The sequence below is a fragment of the Neophocaena asiaeorientalis genome, unplaced genomic scaffold (genome assembly GCF_003031525.2).
Source record: "Neophocaena asiaeorientalis asiaeorientalis breed wild unplaced genomic scaffold, Neophocaena_asiaeorientalis_V1.1 scaffold56, whole genome shotgun sequence".
Taxonomy (NCBI): domain Eukaryota; kingdom Metazoa; phylum Chordata; class Mammalia; order Artiodactyla; family Phocoenidae; genus Neophocaena; species Neophocaena asiaeorientalis.
The window spans coordinates 207,928-229,193 of record NW_020175837.1 but is presented as its reverse complement, the minus strand read 5'-3'; the positions used below and the strand labels follow the sequence as shown (position 1 = coordinate 229,193).

Genomic DNA, 21,266 nt, shown 5'->3' with positions numbered 1-21,266 from the left:
CAGATAGAGAGCACAGGATTAAAAGACTGACTTTAGAACTGGAGCCATTTCCATTTGATAACAGTTGTTCCAATATAAGATTCCAATCAAAAAATAAGTTACCGGGAGAACAGTTAAAACAAACGGTGAGTTGGCACAGCTCTCCTTTCCAGAGTCTGTTTTGCCATTTCGTGCTAATGGCAACACTGGTTATTTACCTTTGGTTCCTTTCTAGGATTATTATAATGGTATGTGTGTTTGAGTGCACACACCAAGTTAGTTAAACTTGACACCATTACAGTTGAACTAAGGGTTATCCATCACTCTAAAATGAACTAAAATAAAGTTACTCTAGGTGTGGCAGAAGAAGTTGTAGTAAACCTCGTAGGAAGTGAGAGGAGAGAGAATAAGAGGGTTTTTTTACACTACTTTTTCTTTTTACTTCAGTAAATTCAACCTAAGCAATGTTTCTAGTTAACGAGTAAAATGAGCAGTTAACTTTGTCTTAAAATGGCAACTGTATAACTTAAAATAAGGTGTTCGCCATCCCTCCCCCCATGAACTTTAACAGAATTATGCCAATTCTGTTATTAAGCCTTGTTTCTATGCTACTGCCCTCCAATTATGCATGGCAAAAGGAAACGGACAATGTGGCAGCCTGAAAGAAAATGGTACTCTGAAATTCTCATTTAGCTATTATTTTCAACCATTTAAATGACACAACTTTTCAGAACTTGTTCTCAGAAGTAACAAGAAGTGCTGTTGGGAGTTGGACTCCCTTTCTTTGCTCTCACTCCCCTATCAAGAGAAGGTGGTAGTGGAAGGTAACACAACCCAAAGAAAAGGAGAAAGTGTGATAGGCAGAGGGAATGAACCTAAGAGGAACCCAGCAGGCAGCCCCTAGACACTTGAGAGCTCCCTGCCTCTTCAATACAATGCATTGATTCCCTTTAGAAGACAAATGGGCGTAAAGGTTAACTACTTTCTCAGACCTTAGGCTTACCTGTTAAGGCACTTACTTACCCTCCCCACCCCACCCATATTTTTCATATAAAACCCGCTATTTCATTTGAATGCATTTTGCTAGGCTATGATAATCTGCAAAATAAAACAAAAATAACGTTGACCATTTTTTTTTTTATAAAACTGTTGCATCAAGAGAAAGGTTGTGTTTTATTTTCTGAAATGAGCACAAATTACACCTTTCACAATAACACTGAAAGCAGGTGCAAAGACTGACAGTGACCTTTGACTAAAGGTAGCTTTGTAAAAAGAAAAATACCAAATAAATCAGTGCCCTTTCTGATTGTTGTAAAACTGGAGGCGGGGAGGGGTTGGTTGTTTGTTACATAAAAGTTGGTCCAAACTTACAAAAAAGCACAAATGTGCATAGTTCAGAAGATCTGCAAGAGGGCCATAAAAGACTTTTATGTCCCTAAGATTAGCATCCACTTAAAACTGCAAGAATACAAAATAAAATTGTTAACTAGAATTTGTGAAGATGTACAATCAATAGATCTAGTTTTTTAGAACAGCATGAATTTAAGCAAAGTTTTTGTCTTTTTTTTTTAAACTATTGTATGCAAGACCCTTTTCCACATAAAAATAAAGCTGTTGTTGAATTAATATTATTCAAGTCTCTTGGATCGCTGCCTTAAACTGCAGCTAGAAAAGTCTTTCCAGATAAAAATGATGTGCCTGAGGAAAAACAGATACTCAGTATGGTAACCCTCTGCCTCGACCTCTGCCAGCTGATGTGCTAATGTGTCCCCTGTATCCTTGTGAATACCCAGGTCCTTGGGCAGGAGAAGTCCAGGTCTGTCCATGCATGAGGCCAGGGCCACCTGGGTTTTCCTGTAAGTTACCACCATAGTTATAGTTGTGCATCTTTGCTGGCAAAGGATGAGTACTCTCTGGCCCTGTGGAAGGGTCACTGCTGTTTGCCAGGACTGCAATGGGGCCATGGCTATATTCAAATCTATGGTCCTTGTCTCCACTAAACAACATGGGACCTGTATTGAGGTAAATGTCTCCATATCCAGCTACTGAACTGGGAAATGACTCGGAAAAGGCAGAAGGCTGAGGTGGACCACCAGAATGAGATGAAGTAGTACTGTAGTTATCCAAGGACTGAATATCTGAGTTTCCAATGAAGCTACGTCGTTCCAATGGTGGAGCAGAGGCGCCTCCTAGACCATCACTGCTCACATAAGGAGCAGAAGAGAAAGAAGAGGATCCAAAATTGTCCTTGTAGTCTGAAGGGGGCATATAAGTGTCTCCTGCTTGGTAGTCAATACCACTTTCTCTTTTGGGATCATCCTGGGGCTGATGCTGAGCAAGTAGCTGTAACAGGGCTGCTTTCACTCCAGCATGAGGGTCAGTTAACGAAGAACTAGTGGTGGGTACATGCTGGTTTTCTGTCCGATAATCTAGATCTTCTTCAGTGACTGGCGGTGGTTCAGGTGGCTCAGGAGGTCGCTGATCAGGAGGCAGAATACGAGGCCGATCTGGTTCTGGCGTGAGCTCCAATATCCTCATGTCTTGGTGCTGGATGAGGTCATCTTGCCCTAAGTGAAACAAGGCAAAAAAAGAGAGTCGAAAGTTACCATAGAAAACAAAAATTTCAAAATAGTTAATGTTTTCTAAAGAGCATTAGAAGTTATATCTCAGGCAAAACACACACACACACACACACACACACACAAAACAAACAAAAAAACCCAACCAACCAAACAAAAACAACCCAAAAGTCAAATGAAAAAGAAAAAGGTATATGTAAGTATTAAAATATCGCCTGCTACCATTTGAGTCTATGGTGACAGAAAAATTTTGTTGTATTTGACTTTTCAAAGGCATCTCACATGTACCTATTTACTGCCTGAAGAACAAAAGCTACTGTATACATAAAGTTTCTGCCTTGGTCAATCACCCTGCTGCAACTGGAGTGAAAGTGGAAGATTATTTCTTAACCATAGGTTCACATGAGAAACGTTGATAGCATTCATGAGTTCTATCACCCACAGATAATTCGTTAAAGAATCAACTCGTAGGAGTACACGGACTAAGAAACCAACCTATAACCAGTGACCTGAGAATTTTCAGGACCTCTCCTAGCAAAGCTACTAAACACTACGCATTATAGCTAATCATCAACAGCAAGAAAACAGTGTGAATGCAGCCGTGTTAGTGGTCTGCTATCTGTACACTCACCCGACACCGGAGTGCTAGGTTCTGGAGGTGGCCTGAGTTGTAATGACGCTTCATGTCCCGATCCATTTTCCCTCTCTTCCAGTAGCACATCTTTCTGCTTTGACTGCTGAGCCTTTATTAACTGAGTCAACAGAACTGCAAATGCGCTCTGCACAGCCGCCTGGGCAGCATCAGTCTCCACTTTAGGCTGGACATTCTGAGAAGAAGGCTGAATTCCTCCCAGCGGTTTCGAAGACTCCTGTTGTGGTGTTGATGGATCTGTCTGTTTTTCACCTGTTGCCAAAATTCCAGCAGGAAGGTTTATTTTATTTAGCTGCTGTTGAGTCTCAGAGTTTACCTTAATGTTCAACACTTGGACAAAATCAGCCACACTAACACTTGTTTTAGTTTGTAGTAGGTTTAGTAGGATTGCCAATTCACTGTGGTTTAACTGCTGTCCAGGGCCTGTTTTTACTAAAGACAAAACGTGTATTAATTAGAATTGCCATGATTCACAGCTCTCCCCACCCCACAGAATGGCTCTGTATTACCCTATTAAAATGTACACTCGTGGGACAGTGTTTGAGAAATACTGTGAAAAGGGAATCTCTTTCTAGTTCAATTTCATGTACATTTAAGATGTAACGGCACGTAAAACAAAAAAGAAAAAGAACTGCAGTCCCTTTTGAATAAATTATCTTTAAGGGTAAATACTTTGAAAGGAAAACCAAGACCACCATTAGAACCCCATACGATAGACATGACCAGGAAATAGCACCTGAGAATGGGCACTGGATGATGATCATGACGACGACGACGATGACGACTATAATTTTAGGTTCCTTTCTGAGCATTTTATATCCTTTACTCCTCACAACAACCTTATAAGGCATGCTTTATTATTGGCCCCATTTTTTTTTTTTTTACTGAAGAAGAAACTGACATCCAGAGTGACTAAATAACTTGCTCAAGGTCACAAACTCTGTAAGTGGCAGAGTTCAGATTTGAACCCAGGTATTCTGATTCCAGAGTCTGAACTTTTTTTTTCTTAATAAATTTATTCATTTTATTTATTTATTTTTGGCTGTTTAGGGTCTTTACTGCTGCGTGTGGGCTTTCTCTAGTCGCGGTGCATGGGGTTCTCATTGTGGTGGCTTCTCCTGTTGTGGAGCACAGGCTCTAGGTGCGCAGACTACAGTAGCTGTGGCTCGCGGGCTCTAGAGCGCAGGCTCAGTAGTTGTGGCACACGGGCTTAGTTGCTCTGCGGCACGTGGGATCTTCCCGGACCAGGGCTCGAACCCGTGTCCCCTGAATTGGCAGGCGGATTCTTAACCAATGTGCCACCAGGGAAGTCCCCAGAGTCTGAACTCTTAACCACTCCCTGTACTGCTTATATAAAATAACACGTATTTTCTAAAAACCTAACCTTATCTTTGCAGTAAATTCAAACTGGGATTTTGTAGACTGTCTGATATAATGTCTTTTATTCAAACTTCTTTTTTTTTAAGTTAAGCACTCTTGGTAAATTAGGAACTCCTACAGAAGCATGCTTATCATGTACATATAAGGTGGCATTAATTCATGACCACGAAAACAGTTGTTTTTCTTTCTCTAATTTTCAGTTTAGACTTGTGATGGTTTACGTAGGTTCTTGTGCAAGTTTATCTGAGTCATACGTAACAACAAGGCTCAAATGTACATAATACTATATATGCTAAGTGATGATACAGATACTGATAAGTAATTTCCATAACCACAGATGACAGACTAATAGTACTCCAAGATGAAAAAGTGATGATTAATGCTTTTTTAAATATTTTCTCTCTTTATATAGTTTGATATACTTTTTATTACTTCTTAATATTTTTAGAATAATTCAAAACAAACTCTTGCAAGTTCTCCTTGTGATCCGCAGGTATTAATAAGGAACCATGCTTGTTTGCTACACCCCAAGTGCCAGTTTTCCTCATTTTCCCTTTCATGTCTCTATTAACAGAGGTAGTCTCCATGTGAGCTCAGAGAAGTACACTTTAACTGTGGTGTCTCATCTACACAGAAGGGGCATTTTTATTTCATGGCACTTATTGACGTAGAAAACGGAGCAAAGAGGATTCATTCCTATTTCAAAAAACTAGAAGCCTCACTTCTTAATATTGACAGTTTGAAAAGAGAAGGGAAGGAGGGAGGGAGGGATAAAATGAAATTCTAAAATTAACAGAGTTGTAAATATGCAAAGCTAAGAAACAATAACAAAATGAGCCCAGAATTTTTTTATCAGCTAAAATAGAGTGAAATAACTACCCTCTATTCCACTAGGCTTCCTAGTGGAATAAGGACATCAGTTCCATGAAGAGAAGCAGAAATAAACACCTGGTAGTCTTATTAAGGAATATGACAACTGTTGCCTGGGACAAGTGACCACCATCCAAATTTCCTGTTACAACCATCTCAAATCCTTTTTCAGTAGTGGATGGTATATAAAACAGGTGACATAAACACAAACCAAGAAAACTTCTTGTTGCTTCTGTCTTTCTCCAAATTTTACATAGTTTTACCATGAAGAGAAATAATACTGAACTTGATATAGACAGCCCTCACTTTGTACAACAAATAAACATTTTTTCTCCTAAGCTACATATACATCAAATATTTTCATGTACAAGGGGAATTCACTATTTCAAGAAACTCTGAAGAATACTTTTGAACAACAAATAACAATTAATTTTGGTTTTTAAAGTAACATGTGTTAGCACTTTAATGTAGTCTGACCAAGGTCAACTCTAAGCTTGTAGACTACATGGGAAAGCATTAAGGTAATCTTTCTCAAGCTTTCTCAGCTAATCTACTCTATATTTATATTTAACCACCAAAAGTTCAATCTGATCCACAGAGCTGTTTTAATCAACTAACTGAGCAGTCAATACTTACTCATCTCTTAATAAGTGCTTGGCTATTTTTCATGTTTAATAAAACACCACCTCCACACATACATGTATTTATTTCTTATCATCTCTGTCTTCATAAAAACATTAAAGCTGAATGCTTTCTGGATTCATGAGGCAAAATGAAGGAGTGGATTCCATTTTTTTTAAAGTTGTTAACTAAATGAGAGAATGAATTTAACTGCACTTCTGACAACATTGAAGAGGTTGGTTCCTCGTGAAGAAGCTTACTCTTACAACAGATTGAGTCAGACGAAGAAATTTAACTTTCCCCAAAATACCCTTCTTTATCATACTTCAAGTCACTTCTGGCACAATATCAGATTCCAGTCTGAGATTCTATAATATATTGGGAAATATATTAAAAGTAACCTGAGGACATTACAAACAGTATGAAAGAGCTTCTACTCTGATTCTGGGCTGTTTTCCTTTATCTTTCTTCTTACTCCTGAAAAGCATCCACAGACATTGAATGCTGTGCCTCACAGAATAGTGTCAGTAAAAGACCTACTGACTCTTGCACTAGGGGAAAAAGAAGACAGGGAAAGCTGACCCATCACTAATCATATGTAATTTGATGCCTTCTTTATAAATTAATCTCACCTTGAGATTGCTTAATATTGTGGTGCCGGTAGCAGTGAAACCTCTGTACTGGCACAATCGAATAACAAGGAAATGTTGAATTCAGTGTTCAACTTTTAGCCACAAGTGCTTTAACACTACAGCAATATAATTAACGTCAGCCACAAAACAACATGAAGAAGATCAACCCATGGAAGCATTTACTGACCAGGTGCTACATTCGAGTTGCCCTGAGATTTCAGTTGTGAAGACGGCAGCACACCCTGAGGCGTGTTAGTTCTGCTGTCATCCATGCCCAGAGACAAGTCCTTTCTGGGGGCTTTAACTGTGGAAACATCATCAGTCATGCCCATCTGCTTCTGTCTTCTTCGCTTTTTACTCCATAACTCATGACAATCTTGCCATAAAGGAAGGCTGGAAAAAAAAGTATTAAACTGTTGGTCCATGGCATTTCTTAACAACAACAACAACAAAATGACAATATATTTACTACATAGCCCCAAAGCTGCCACCCCCGCTCCCCCACAAGTTATTCTTGAAGATTTCACACACAGGCTTTATAAACTCCTCCAACACAAATCACCCTTAATGCCTCCCTCCTTCAGGGCTTCACCTATACAGACAAACTATTTTTCTGTGGCTTCTGGATAATCAATGAATAACTTATTAAAACTATGAATGAAGAATATATGTTCACAAAAATAGGTTACTATTAGCCTTGGTGCAATCTTTTAAAGCCAGTTTTTATCATAGTACAACATACATTGAATAGGACATGGAAAAAAAAAAAGGTGAAAAATATGCCACTTGCAGAAACTAGACACGGAATTAAAAAGTAGCAAAGGCTAGGACATAAATTTGCGAAAAACCTTCTAGTACAAGCTTTTTACTTTTTGAGACCCTCTTATTTGCTTCTATAGTCAAATGCTCTAGAATTAAACTGATGCTACAGAGGAGTTTCAAAAATAGATTGTAATCCAGGTTCATCAATCATCATTGAGAGTTCTGAATAACTAGCAACTATCAAAGTTATCCATAATTGTGAAACAATTCTACCTCGTGTAATTTCACAAAATTGAAACACTGCAGAATAACTTTTGTTTAAAGAAAGACAAATACTTGATTTATAAATATTTTCTTCTTACCCTAATAAAAAAATCCAGTGGGAAGTTACTATGATATCTATTTTAAAGATAAGAAAATTGAGGCTTGGAAAGGTTAATAAACTTGCCCAGAATATCTATAAATTCCCTTAAGCAGCCCCAACCTGGTCTTCAACCTGGATATGTTTACCTCTAGGGATACATGAAAACTTTGAGGGAGTATACCTGGAATTATTCTAAAAGAAATTCCATATCCATATGTCCTCTTTCCTAAAATTGATATTTGAGAAGGGCCTGCATGTTCAGAAAGTTCTTTCACACGTCTTCTTTCACAATTAGTTTTATCTCATGTTATAAAATAAAGGCATATGCAACAATATGGTCAAATCTTAGCAATATAATATAATATTAAGTGGAAAAAAAGTCATTCCCAACAAATTACAAACAGCATGACACTTTCATAAAATTAAAAGCAACTAAAATTGTAAAATGTAACTTTTTATGAGTACATATAGATGGCAACAAAAAGTATATACAAAAGAAAACAGGGATGATGGTTACCTCAGGTGGAGGAAGGCAAGGGGGACAGGTTGTGGGCGGAGAGGGTATGATATGAGTAAAGTAGGTTATTGTCAAGATTCTAGCTTTTATCTGGTAAGTTCATGGCTGCTTATTAACATCATTTAAAATAACTAATTAAATTAAGTAACTAAAAGAAAAAAGAGAGCCATGCATGGACTAATGATGAGTGACACAAGGATTATGATTAAACCAAGTCTATGCACCTGAGGTCCAAAAACAAAACAAAGGCATACCTCTCAGCCATCTTACTATGGTGCATTGCCTCAGCGTGTAAAAACCTCCTGGAGTAACAAACAAAGGGACAATTTGAAATATTGATATTGGGAAGCTTTAAGGCATCAAAAACCTGCCAAAGACTTTCGTGTGTGTGTATGTATGTGTGTGTGTGTGTGTGTGTGTGTGTGTTTACAAGATGTGTAACCTTAGCCTCTGTTGGGATTATTCTGAATTCAGACATACTGCAGTACTGCAGAGTGGGGGGGCTGAAGTGATTTCATTTTTTTCCCATCTTGATGTTCAAGGAATGCATTGCTCTTGTTGGAGAGTCCCATGAGAATAAAGCAAAGAAATCCACTAAAAAGGGCTTCTGTTCCCTCCCACAATTAAAACGTTAAGAGATTCTTTATGGATGATCTCAACAGTAGGAAAGATAAACATTACCCAACAAACAGCTAAACAGGATAGAGGTTAGTGATGCTGCCTATTAGATGTACCAGGAATGTTTCCAGGACAACCAAATTTTTAATGTGTTCTTTTCTAAAGGTTCAAATACCGGCTCAGCCACTTACTTATTGTGTCTCATAGGCAAGTAACTTGACCTCGGTGCCTCAGTTTGCTTATCTTTAAAAATGGGGTTAACAAGACAATCTACCTTGTGGAGTTCAGGTAATGTATGTTAACATATGTAAGCACTTGGACAGTGCCTCTCACATAGTAAGAATTAGATTCATGTTTCGTCATTCAGCAAGGTAGTTTTAAAGTATTTTTTTATCATATCATATCATGAAATATTTATTCCAATTATAGTTGATCGTATTTATCTTATGAATTGTTTAATGCTTTTAAGAAAAAATAAAATTATAGACAAGCTGCTGGCCTAATTCACTTCTTAGCAATACATACTCTTTTCATTAAGTACATTAAAAAAGTGTGACAGGACATCTAATAAAATTAATGGCGTTTTTTTTTTTTATTACCCCACTCATTTGCTTATTCCTAAAAAAATTGATAAGTTTAATACACATGGCTATTTCCCAAAGGAATTCCAATGCCTTTCTTCAGAGTCCTTACCTTCACATTTTATAATTTTAACTACCCATTACACATGACAAAGTAACGAGATGTTATATTGTTTATATAATTTTTTATTTAAATATCACATCAATATCACTATAATTTCAACCTGATTGCTTTAGTGATGTACTTAACAAAGATGTACCATAATTTATTGCTGGTTTACAGAATGTTTACCAAAATGTGTACTAACATATTTATTTTTAATGCAAAAGTGCAGTCGGGTGTGTTCTCATAAAAGTTAAGTGAATTCAGGTGATGTGCTTGACAATATGAACAGAATTTCCTATTATGTGGCAAACATTTTCCACAAATTGAATGGGATACATCTACAGTTCCAAGATTTTGACAAAAGCATATATTTTAAAAATGTAATAAGGAACACAATTTAGCAAATGGATTGGTTAAGTAGTACTGAAATTACATGTTGACTTCCTAACCTTTTCTAAGTATACTGGATTAAGAAAGTGCGAATAAAAGGAAAAGCAACAAGTATAAGAAGAAGTCATGTAATAAATATTGGTAAAGCTTCTTTGATTTATTTTCTTAAAACTTGAAAAAAAAATGATTAATGACTGGATAAGAAATCTTTGGCAAGTCATGTGGTTTCCAATTCTTTACTGTCACGAAAATTAGAGAAAGAATCTTAAGTTGACAGCTGAAAGGTCATTAAAATAATTTTTGATGACAGAGCACTGTGATTTTGGGGACATAATGTGGAAGAAGTTCAAAGAACTCAGTGATTTAACTATGACAAAACTCCATCCAGTCTCAAATGCTTATTTAAAAGAGTACTTACAAAAATTTTTAAATCACAATTAATGTGGAACTATATCTCACTCTAGAATAAGTAATATTAATTAATGGATATGCAAATTGCTTGGGGGAAAAAATCTCTGCACTATTTCATTAAGGTTGCATCTCCAACAAAATTTACTAATTTTTTTCTTTTTTTTAAACTGAAATACGTACTACTAATATATGCAATAACTTAATCAGAAAAAAAGAGCCTCGCAGTCAGAGGAAATTTTTAAATTAAATTTCCATTTATATACATATATTTGTTTTAAAGAAGTACTATAGGATAATCAATAAAATACTTTCAAGCATAAATATATGCTACATTAAAAACATGCAGAATTAATGTAAGTTCACACACACACACACACACACACACAAACCCAACAGTGTCCAATTGTTGAAGAGTTTGTTCATACATTTTCTGAGTGAATGTTGATGAATATCAAATGCTAAGGTATTTTGATTCCACTAAATACATTTACAAGATGATGTAACTGCTCTATTTTAAAGTGTCTACACTTAGACACTGAAAATTATACCTTTTGCAACTATTTGAACCCTTGATTTTTAAAATTTAGATATCTATTTAAAATGTGTTCAATACAGTTTTACCAGAATTCTTTCATGTGGACCACTTAAACCAAGATATCAATTTAGTACTACCAATAACGGAAGAAAAATGACATTATATTCCTCTTGATGTGATACAGCAGGAAGCACCTATCACTACCCTAGGTAGCATTCTTGCCAAAAAAAAAAAGAGACACTAATTACTAATCATGAGGAAGTAGTTAAAGTCAGACTGTAGAATGCTTTACAAAACAGCTAGCTCTTCAAAAATGTCAATGTTGTAAGAAGTCTTCCTCAGAGACTGAAGAGACAGAACAACTAAATGAAATGTGTGAGCTTGGAATAAATTCTTTATCCAAAAAAACCAAAACCAAAACAAACAGAAAAACAGACTACAAAGGAAACTATTGTGCCAACTAGAGAAATCTGAATATAAACTATTAGCTAATACAATGTTAAATTTCTTATGCTTTATAATGATATTGTAGCTATACAGAATAAAGTTCCAGTTCTTATAGATAACATGGTGAATTATTTATAAGTGAAATGTCATTCCCACAATATAATATGCAGATAGTTCAGGAAAAAAAGATATGGAGTGATAAATCACATGTGTCCAAATTTTAGTTAAGTGTTTGAACCTAGATGAAGAGCATATGACTGTTCATTGTAATATTCTTCCTATTTTTCTGTATAGAGTTGAAATTTTTCCAAATCGAAAGTTTAAAAAAAATTCTTTAAAGGGATACTAAAGCCAAAGTTTCAAGGCTGCTGATATATACTGATAAGCAAAAAAAATCCATGAAACAATTCAACAGTGGATGATTCAGATCCCTCAAGATGATAGATCATTTTTGCCTTCCAAATCATCCCACAAAGGCTATTCACATACAATTCAGTAAAAACTAAAGCCAAATATGATGGTCTCACAGAACTATAATAAGACCAATCTAATTAATTAAGTGGAAGAGCCAGGATTTGAACTCCAAATCCCATGTCTGTTCCTTCACAATATGCTAATGGTTATTACATGGACACATTTTATTGTTATAGGGACAGGTTTGTTTTTGTGACACTCATCATCATTTTTAAAATTGCTAAGAAAATCTCTACAAACTTTCTAGATCCTATCAAGGAGAACCAAATGGACTGCTCTGTCCCCTTCCCGAAATCAATCCTAGAGAAATTACAGGAGCCACAAGGGAGTGAAGGTTCAAGAACCCAGCCATTCTGACGCCCAGACTCTGTGCATTCCCTGCCTCCCGACACCCACCTCCCACCATCAGACAGTAGACGCATTCCATACAGGCTTTTGACACTAATATTTTTATTCAATGATAAGAATTTTCTACTGTAGAGTCTGCTAAGGAATATTTCAGAACCTCTTTTTGTTATAGAACTAACTTGAATTTGAGAGCTGGCTTCACCCTTTACTAGATTTGTATTCTTGGGCAAGTTTCTTAACCTCTCTGAGCCTGCTTCCTTCTCTGTAAAATGGTGATAATAATACTCACCTGTTAAGATTATAAAAATTAATGTAATACATGAGAAATGCTTAGCATAGCACTCAAAATTTTAGCTAAGCAACTAGTGTTGGCAGAAACAGTACTACAATAGCAGCAGCAATAACATATTTTTTAGGATGGAAATATATTAATAAAATTAACTAGAGGAAGGCTGCTTCTGCTAGTCCTATGGTTAGCTGACCATAAAGCAAGGCTCTGCATTCTAGATGTGCAAATTATGTACACTATTGCTATTCTATTCCTTTTGATTTATTCTTTCTTTTGACTTAACTAATCATGGAATAGCTTTTGATAGCTACATAATGATGTTATTAATACTGTCCAGATTCTGCATATAGTAAAAAGTCACTTACTCTGGTGGAGGCATTTTTGAGGGTTCCACATCCCGTAGGAACTCACACTGAAGAGCCTGCTCTGCAGTGCAGCGCTTACTAGGATCCAAGGCGAGCATGTAATCAAATAAGTCTAGTGCAGCTGCAGGAATACTGGCATGAGAGGATTATAAAAGTCATGCATGTTCTTAGACTCAAGCTTAATGTTTCTTTAGGAGATTATTTTAAATATTAGCATTTTATAACATGTTTGTGATACTTTATTCCAGTAAGTTCCAAATATTCCTTTAAAGAAATATTTATTTTTACATAATTTTATAATTATTATTCTAAATAATTTGAAATTTGGCAAACAATAGTATATTTTACTGCTCTATGGGCAATTTGCTGTTTTAACATAAATTAAAAACTTAACAGAATAGTTTCCTACAACAAAGTAAAAAACTCAGTTCAAGTATCTTGTAAGCGGTTTCTTTAAAATTTTAAATGGTATTATTAAACTTCTTTCAGGTAAACACTAAATCAAACACATAACTCCAAAGCACTGATTTCATAATGATGGTAAAATGGTAATTTGCATGTAGCAAAGGGAACTCAAAATTAAATGACATAGAAGAATTGTGATAGGTCGACCTTAGGTCAACAGAGGCTACAGTGACATTTAGAATTCTCAAGAAATAACTTAAAAAAAAAAATCAACGCAATATGGATGTTTAAGCATCCCCTTCTTACAAAACAAATTCTTCTCTTAACTTTCGACGATATTGCTTCTTTGGTTTCATGGTGTTGAAATATGGTAGTTTGATTACATCAGGCCACACTGCAGGACATGGACTTCCACATATACGGCTGAACAACACACAAAAAGAAGTACATCAATATAAACTACACAGAAAAAAATCATACATACAACTGCTATACAAAACATCAACTCATTTTTAAATATACAAATGTTGAAGTCCTGATACAATGTATACTAGTTTCATTAAATATTTTAGTTATCCCAAATCAATTACTTGTTTTAAGAATTCAATTTATTTTCAGTGAATGCTGCTAACACTCCAAACATTCCAATTCCTAGAAAGAAAACCTTCATATCTGCAAAATCAAATCTTAAAAACACAGGCAACATTCAAAATATGTTGAGCATATTTTGAACCAAAATTTAAAATTTTTATGCTAATAAACTGAGGAACTAGAGTTTAGTATATGTCTTTCTCTGGTTTTATAGGTACCTAATCATCACCTCTTATGAATATAATGAAGTTTGCAATAATAGCAGAAAAGATTTCCTACACTGAAGAAGCTAACTGAACTGTAGACTGCTGCTGAATTCGATCAACAGGAGGACCCTAAAAGTCACATTCCTGAAACATAGAAGCTCTTCAATTTCAGTAGTGCCTCTGATTTCAAGGTATTTAGAAATTTTAACTGCTTTACTCTTTATCTATATCTTGAAATCCCTCATTATTTTTATATTAATTAGTAAGTCTTTGTTATGGTAAACTGAAGAAATGCTATAACAAATAGCTCTAGCTGGTAAACATTTAAAACTAATGTTTTGATAATATGTAGATGAAAAATTGGTTAAATATGCTTGAGTATACTGAATCTCAAGAATAATTGTACATTTTTTTTTAAGAAGATGTTGGGGGTAGGAGTTTATTAATTAATTTATTTATTTTTGGCTGTGTTGGGTTTTCGTTTCTGTGCAAGGGCTTTCTCTAGTTGTGGCAAGCGGGAGCCACTCTACATTGCGGTGCGCGGGCCTCTCACTATCGCGGCCTCTCTTGTTGCAGAGCACAGGCTCCAGACGCGCAGGCTCAGTAGTTGTGGCTCACGGGCCTAGTTGCTCCGTGGCATGTGGGATCCTCCCAGACCGGGGCTCGAACCCGTGTCCCCTGCATTAGCAGGCAGATTCTCAACGACTGCACCACCAGGGAAGCCCCATTTTATATAAAATTATCAGCTAGTCTTCGTATAGGAAAAGAAAATGTGCATGCATCACTGACTAAAAGTAAAAATATTCCATATATACATAAATATAAATACATGCACCAATGTACATAAGCAAGTTGACAACTAAAGTTGCCAGACATCCTTTAGCGGAGCTTAAGAAAACTATGTCAAAACCACTCTCTCACTTTTGTATACTACATAATATACCCAAGCAACTAGATGAATATAATCAATCCCTGGCAGATTTATGTGCACCATAACAGAAGTATAAAATATAATGGAATAAAGAAAATGAAGGATACTTTCAACTACAGAAATACAAGAAAACGTACTCAAGTTAGAGAAGAGGTGCAGAATTTTGCCTACAACTCAAAGGATAAGTAAACAATAGACAGGTGGGAAAGGGAATAAGAGAACTATGTTACTGGCAAAGATTAGTGCATAGGCAAAGTCATGGAAGTAGCAAAGTCTAAACATTTGTGGGAGGAAGACTAAGGAAATCAGTATAGATGGAATTTAGGGCTAAGGGAGGTTTAGTTGGAAGCATTAGACAGGGGCCATACAATACAGTTTCAAGAGGCAGTCTGCCTAACTATAATGAAGACAGAGTTTGAAAACGAACTTTAGAACTGAATCCTGTCTGTGATACTGGTGAAATTGCATTGCTTAGAATCTGTCGCTCTTTTGTAAAATGGGGATTAATTTTACTTTGGACCTGTGAAATTAAATGAGCTAGCACCTGGCTCATTAATAGCCTTATAATAAAAATCAGTTTCATTACCTCTTAGCTAAACAGTTTTAATTATTTTATGTGTTCTGGGAAGATAGTTGAGTGGGAAAGTTATCTAACTGGTAGCAGCATACAGGACGAAATAGACATTCTAAGACAGGGAAAAGTTTTAGAAATTAGGGAAGCAGACATGACAGCAGTTGATAACTGCATATTGGCAAAATCAGTGCCTGATGGTCAATTAGCTATCCCCAAATCATTTACAGAAGATATTTTGAAATGCATCATATGCTAAATCCCTAAATATCTGAGGTCTGTTTTGAGAATCTATTTTGATTTACTGATTTATCTACTCTGGTGTCAATATCATATGATACCTTTACATTTTTCATAAGACTTACAGGACAAACCCCTCTATCTACTCATTCCTCTAATTATTCTTTTCAGTATTTCCTTACAGATGAATTGTAGAATCAATACTGTCACACCCCAAAAGTAAGAGAATCCTGTTGGGATTCCACTGCTCCTCTGAATTTATCAATTTAGAAAGGATTGCTATCTTTACAAAGCTTAATATTTCCATTTTTATACTTCCTTTGGTTTTATACAGGCATACCTCATTTTATTGTGCTTTGTAGATTTTTTTTTTTTTTTCAAACTTCAGGTTTGTGGTAACCGTGTGTCAGAAAGTCTATTGGCGCCATTTTTCCAACAGCATTTACTCACTTTGTGTCTCTGTGTCACTTTCTGGTAATTCTCACAGTATTTCAAACCCTCCATCAGCCAAGAGACTACAACTTGCCAAAGACTCAAATGATGGTTAGTATTTTTAGCAATACAGTATTTTAAAATTTGGGTATATACACAGAATGCTATTGCACACCTAACAGACTACAGTATAGCGTAAACATAACTTTATATGCACTGGGAAACCAAAAAATTTCTGTGACTCACTTTATTTTGATATTTGCTTTATTGTGGTAGTCTACAACGAAACCTGCAATATTTCCAAGGTATACTTATAAATTTCTTCAATTAGATCTTGTATATTTCCTTTTATGGGTTTTAGTATTTGCTTTTTGAATGTGTTCCTATCCCTATTATATTTCCTAAGCAATAACTAGAAGAGTTTTGTTATAGGAAATGGTTGAAATTTGACATAAAAAATTTAGATCGCCATCTGAGATCCTATGGTTCCTAACATAGTTTTATTTTAACAGTTGTTTCTTTGAGGCTTTCCAGGTTTATCATCACCTATAATCACAATTCATCTATATTTTTTTCAAACATGTATTCCTCTTTATCATCATGGTATGCTACATTATGTGGCAATTTCCAAACAATGTTAAAATGCTAATCATGCCACACAATATTAGGTAATTTTGTTTGGTTTCTGATTTTAATGGGAGTACTTTCATTGTTTACCACTGGGAAAGATGATAACTTTTAGCTTGAGAAACACAACACATAGTAAAGATACTCACAGACACATACAAATTCACATATACCTCCTGCTTAGAAAGCACTGATTTATTCCTTTTGACTATGGGTTTTATTTTTGTGGCTTTTAAATTTTAAAAGGATACTTCTTTAGTTCTATCAGTTTGATCTTTAGAAACTCTATTACAATCATCACCTGCATTTTCTTCCCTGAGTTACTAATGTCATGAATTATATTTATGATGTTAGTAAGAGGTTTTCGAATTAAGAGATTTTAGAATATTTAGTCATCCATACGTTCAAAAGAGGAATACCACTTGAGCCTAATCAAAGTACTGTTATTTTAGTGTAATGCTGTATTCTACTTTTTAGTTGGTATACATCAGCAGTTTGGAAAAATGGGGTCCAAAGACCACTCGGTGTCCCCTAGACCCTTCAGGGGTCTGGAAGGTCAAAGGTATTATTAAGACATTATTTATACTTTTCAATGTGTTGACTTTGCACTGATGGTATTAAGCCAGTAGTGGGTAAAACTACTGGCACCTTAGCATGACTTGAGGCAGTGGCACCAGACTATTAGCAGTAAATACTCTTCACTACCACATAACCTTGGTGGGGAGAGAGGGGGAGAGTTTCACTTAAGAAGGCACTTGTTGAAGCAGTAAAAATTATTATTATTAAACCCTTATACTTGAGTACGTATCTTTTCAATATTCTTAGTAATGAAATTACTCATAAAGCACTTCAGTTGCACAACAAAGTGATAGTTATCTTGAGAAGCACTTGTGCAATTATTTGAGTTGCAAGCTGAAGTAGGTGCTTTTTTCATGAACCACCATTTTTACCTGCAAAAACAACTAAAAAACTATGGTCATTCATACTTGGGTATTTGCCAGACATTTTCTTAACCAGGAACAAAGTCAGCTTATTACTTCAAGGAAGACAACTGCAGCATTTACTGTCAATTGTAAAATTCAAGCTTTCAGGAGAAAATCAGAATACTAGAAGACTTATATCTACACCATGAACTTGACAGTTTCAAAATAAATACCTAAAGGCTTTTCTGATGAGATTAGTGGTCATAACAAATACTATATAATGAAATGCTACACTTTAGAAGATTTGCTCAATTCAGTGATCCAATATTATCAAATGACCAATACATAATGTTATAAAATCATCACAGGTAAAATATCTATTCAGAGTGTAAGATAAACCAATGGATTTCAATATATTAGAGTACAAAATCTGTGGTTACAGACTGCACATTACAACTAACCTGTAGAAAGAACTGCCACTTACTGAAGTTTCAAGGAAGAACATGCACAATTATCTGAAAAGACTATTGAAAACAGCATATCACAGGTGTTTATCCAGATGTTTAAGCCAGACATTAAATGATTTATAAAAATGTGAAACAATGCTATTCATTTCACCAACACTTATTTTAGTTTGGGAAATATAAACTTTTTACAATTAAAATGTTATGTTAATATATTGTTTTAAAATGAATTAATAAATATTTTTACTTCTCAGTTTTAAATTTCAATACATACAATCAACATAAACAAGCTCCTGGGATCTTTCACAATGTTTAAGAGTATAAAGAAGAGACTGAAAAGATTAAGAAGTACAAGTCTAAAGAAATTTTTATGCTAATGATTTATGAAGGTATACATGCTTCACTTTTGAAAATATGGGAACTGGGCTTCCCTGGTGGTGCAGTGGTTGAGAGTCCGTCTGCCGATGCAGAGGACACAGGTTCGTGCCCCAGTCCGGGAAGATCCCACATGCCGCGGAGCGGCTGGGCCCGTGAGCCATGGCCGCTGAGCCTGCGTGTTCAGAGCCTGTGCTCTGCAACGGGAGAGGCCACAACAGTGAGAGGCCCGTGTATTGCAAAACAAAATAAATAAATTTTTAAAAAATTAAAAATAAATAAATAAGTAAAATAAAATATGGGAACTTTCCTTCTTTTCCTATATTCTGGAACAACCAAAGCCTATGCCTTTAAAGTTGTAAAAATTTTACCTGTGTAACCTGAGGCTTTGTGTATGTGTGCGGAGAATTCTTCTCATTCCAAATCTACTTTTAATTTCTTCCATGATTGTTTTTTATTCCATAAACAATATACATTGTGTGATATAAAAGTGTTACTCTCATATAAAAACATTTTTGCTCTCATTCATCCCTTTTTTCGTCCCCACCTATGTTTTTCTCTCTCTTTGCCATTACTTTTAATTCATGCTACTTCTTATCACAAAATTTTTGTAATCTGCCTAACGTATTTTCTGGAACCAGGTAAAGTACAAATCACTTGACCACTGTAGTGTAAAGCTCTTTAAGACAGATTCTCATTAGGATTACCATCCTTGATCCATTTATATGTATTTGTACAATGTAGACCCTAGAATTCATCATTCCTGAGGCTTTAAATTGGGGAAACATTCCAGCATTACTGCAAATAAGATGAGGGGAAGAAGTAAATATGTACTAGGAAACACATTAATTTTTACAATCCTAAGCACATTATTTGTCCTGTTTTACTTGTGAAGAAAGAAACTTATAGCATTATGGAACTTACCCTAAGTCACAAGAGCAGGAAGTAGCTGAGCTGGCATTAGAACCCAGGCCTGTAAGATCCCAAAGCCTGCCCCTTTCAATATACTCTGCCACCTCCTTCAAACCAAGGAGACGTGTCTCTTTTACCAGAAACGTCCTTTTTTTCTTCATGTTTTAAAAATAATTAATGCTATAAAATCAAAATTGAAGCATCTTTTTTGTATTATTATAAATATTTGACATCTTACCAAAACCCAAAGACGTTTTGAAACATATAAAGCAGAAAGTAAAACAGTCCCTTCCCTAACCCTCTCACAAGTCCATGTTCAGATTAACAATTCCAGACTCTTTTGATGTGTTTAATTTGTCTCACCCATGTGGGATCAAACCAAACACAGCCTTCTGTAAAACTGCTCTTTTCACGTGACAGTGTTGCTTTTGCATATCAACATGTCCAGATCTACCATTTCCTTTTTAGTAACTGTACAGTATGCCACTAACTGGATGGCCTGAGCTTTCTTTTTGTTTCCCATACGGTTCCCTAACTGACTTAACATGTCCATAAAATAATCCAAACACACTCATGCCTCAGGATCATGACTCTGCTGTTCACTCAGCTCTCTGCTCAGATGGTACCTATGGGAGAGATTTTCCCTGGCTCCATACACAGCGCTTCCTGCTATCATCTTCTATCCCCTGTGCTCATCACCACCTGATGTATTTTATTAATTTGTTTGTTTTCTCTGTCTTCCCCAACAAGAAAGCAGAAAAAGTTGTGTGCCAGTTACTAGGCACTGGGGATACAATTCCCAACCTCCACTGTATCCTCAGGACTCGTAACTGGTACACAACCAGCAATCAATAAATACTATTCAATTAACTCCCTAATCTGAAATGTCTACTGTATTATATTCTAAGGTCCATATGAACTTTCTTTACTTCTGAATTTCCTATATAATTGTGCTAATTCATCTGTGTATCTTGTGCCAGTAAAAAATGGTTTTAGTTACTAAAATTTTGATTTAACATATGATATGCCAAATTGTCCTTATTTTTTAAGAATTTTCAAGCTATTTTCAGGTTCAGGCCTCCAGATAAACATTAAAATCAACTGTTGTTTTAAAAAAGTCTTTTGAAATTCTCAATAGGACTATAATGACTAATATACGATGAACTGCCATCTTAAAAAAAAAGGGGGCGCAGGCAGAACCCAGGGCACGCAGATCCAATAGTGTCTGGTTCAGGTTCTTCTCCCTAAGAATGGCGGCTTCCACAGCATCCTGGGTTTTACCCCACTCATCTTGAGAAGGCTTCCGCGCATCCTGGAGGAGGGCATGGCCACAGCACTGGTTTTGCATTTTCAAGAGACACTGGGCGCCCTCACACTTCTCCTTGGCCAACTGGTGAAAAAAGTGGCTCACACCGTCCAGAGTCACATTGCTGCTGCCGAAATAGAAGCTCAACAAAAAGAATAAAATACCTAGGAATAAACCGACCTAAGGAAACAAAAGACCTGTATGCAGAAAACTATAAGACACTGATGAAAGAAATTAAGGATGACATAAACAGATGGAGAGATATACCATGTTATTGAATCGGAAGAATCAACATTGTGAAAATGACTATACTACGCAAAGCAATCTACAGATTCAATGCAATCCCTATCAAACTACCAATGG

At 35.8% G+C, this 21,266-nt stretch overlaps 1 protein-coding gene across 1 annotated transcript in view; it reads right to left on the bottom strand.

The window, feature by feature from the left end:
* Positions 1-1,133: 1,133 nt before the first annotated feature.
* CDK13 (cyclin dependent kinase 13) overlaps positions 1,134-21,266 on the bottom strand; it is a 107,925-nt gene continuing 87,792 nt past the window's right edge. Inside the window, 5 exon segments of the mRNA XM_024732945.1 lie at positions 1,134-2,546; positions 3,190-3,642; positions 6,901-7,106; positions 12,921-13,052; positions 13,632-13,748. Coding sequence (XP_024588713.1) covers positions 1,696-2,546; positions 3,190-3,642; positions 6,901-7,106; positions 12,921-13,052; positions 13,632-13,748 — 1,759 coding nt within the window. The 3' untranslated portion in view covers positions 1,134-1,695.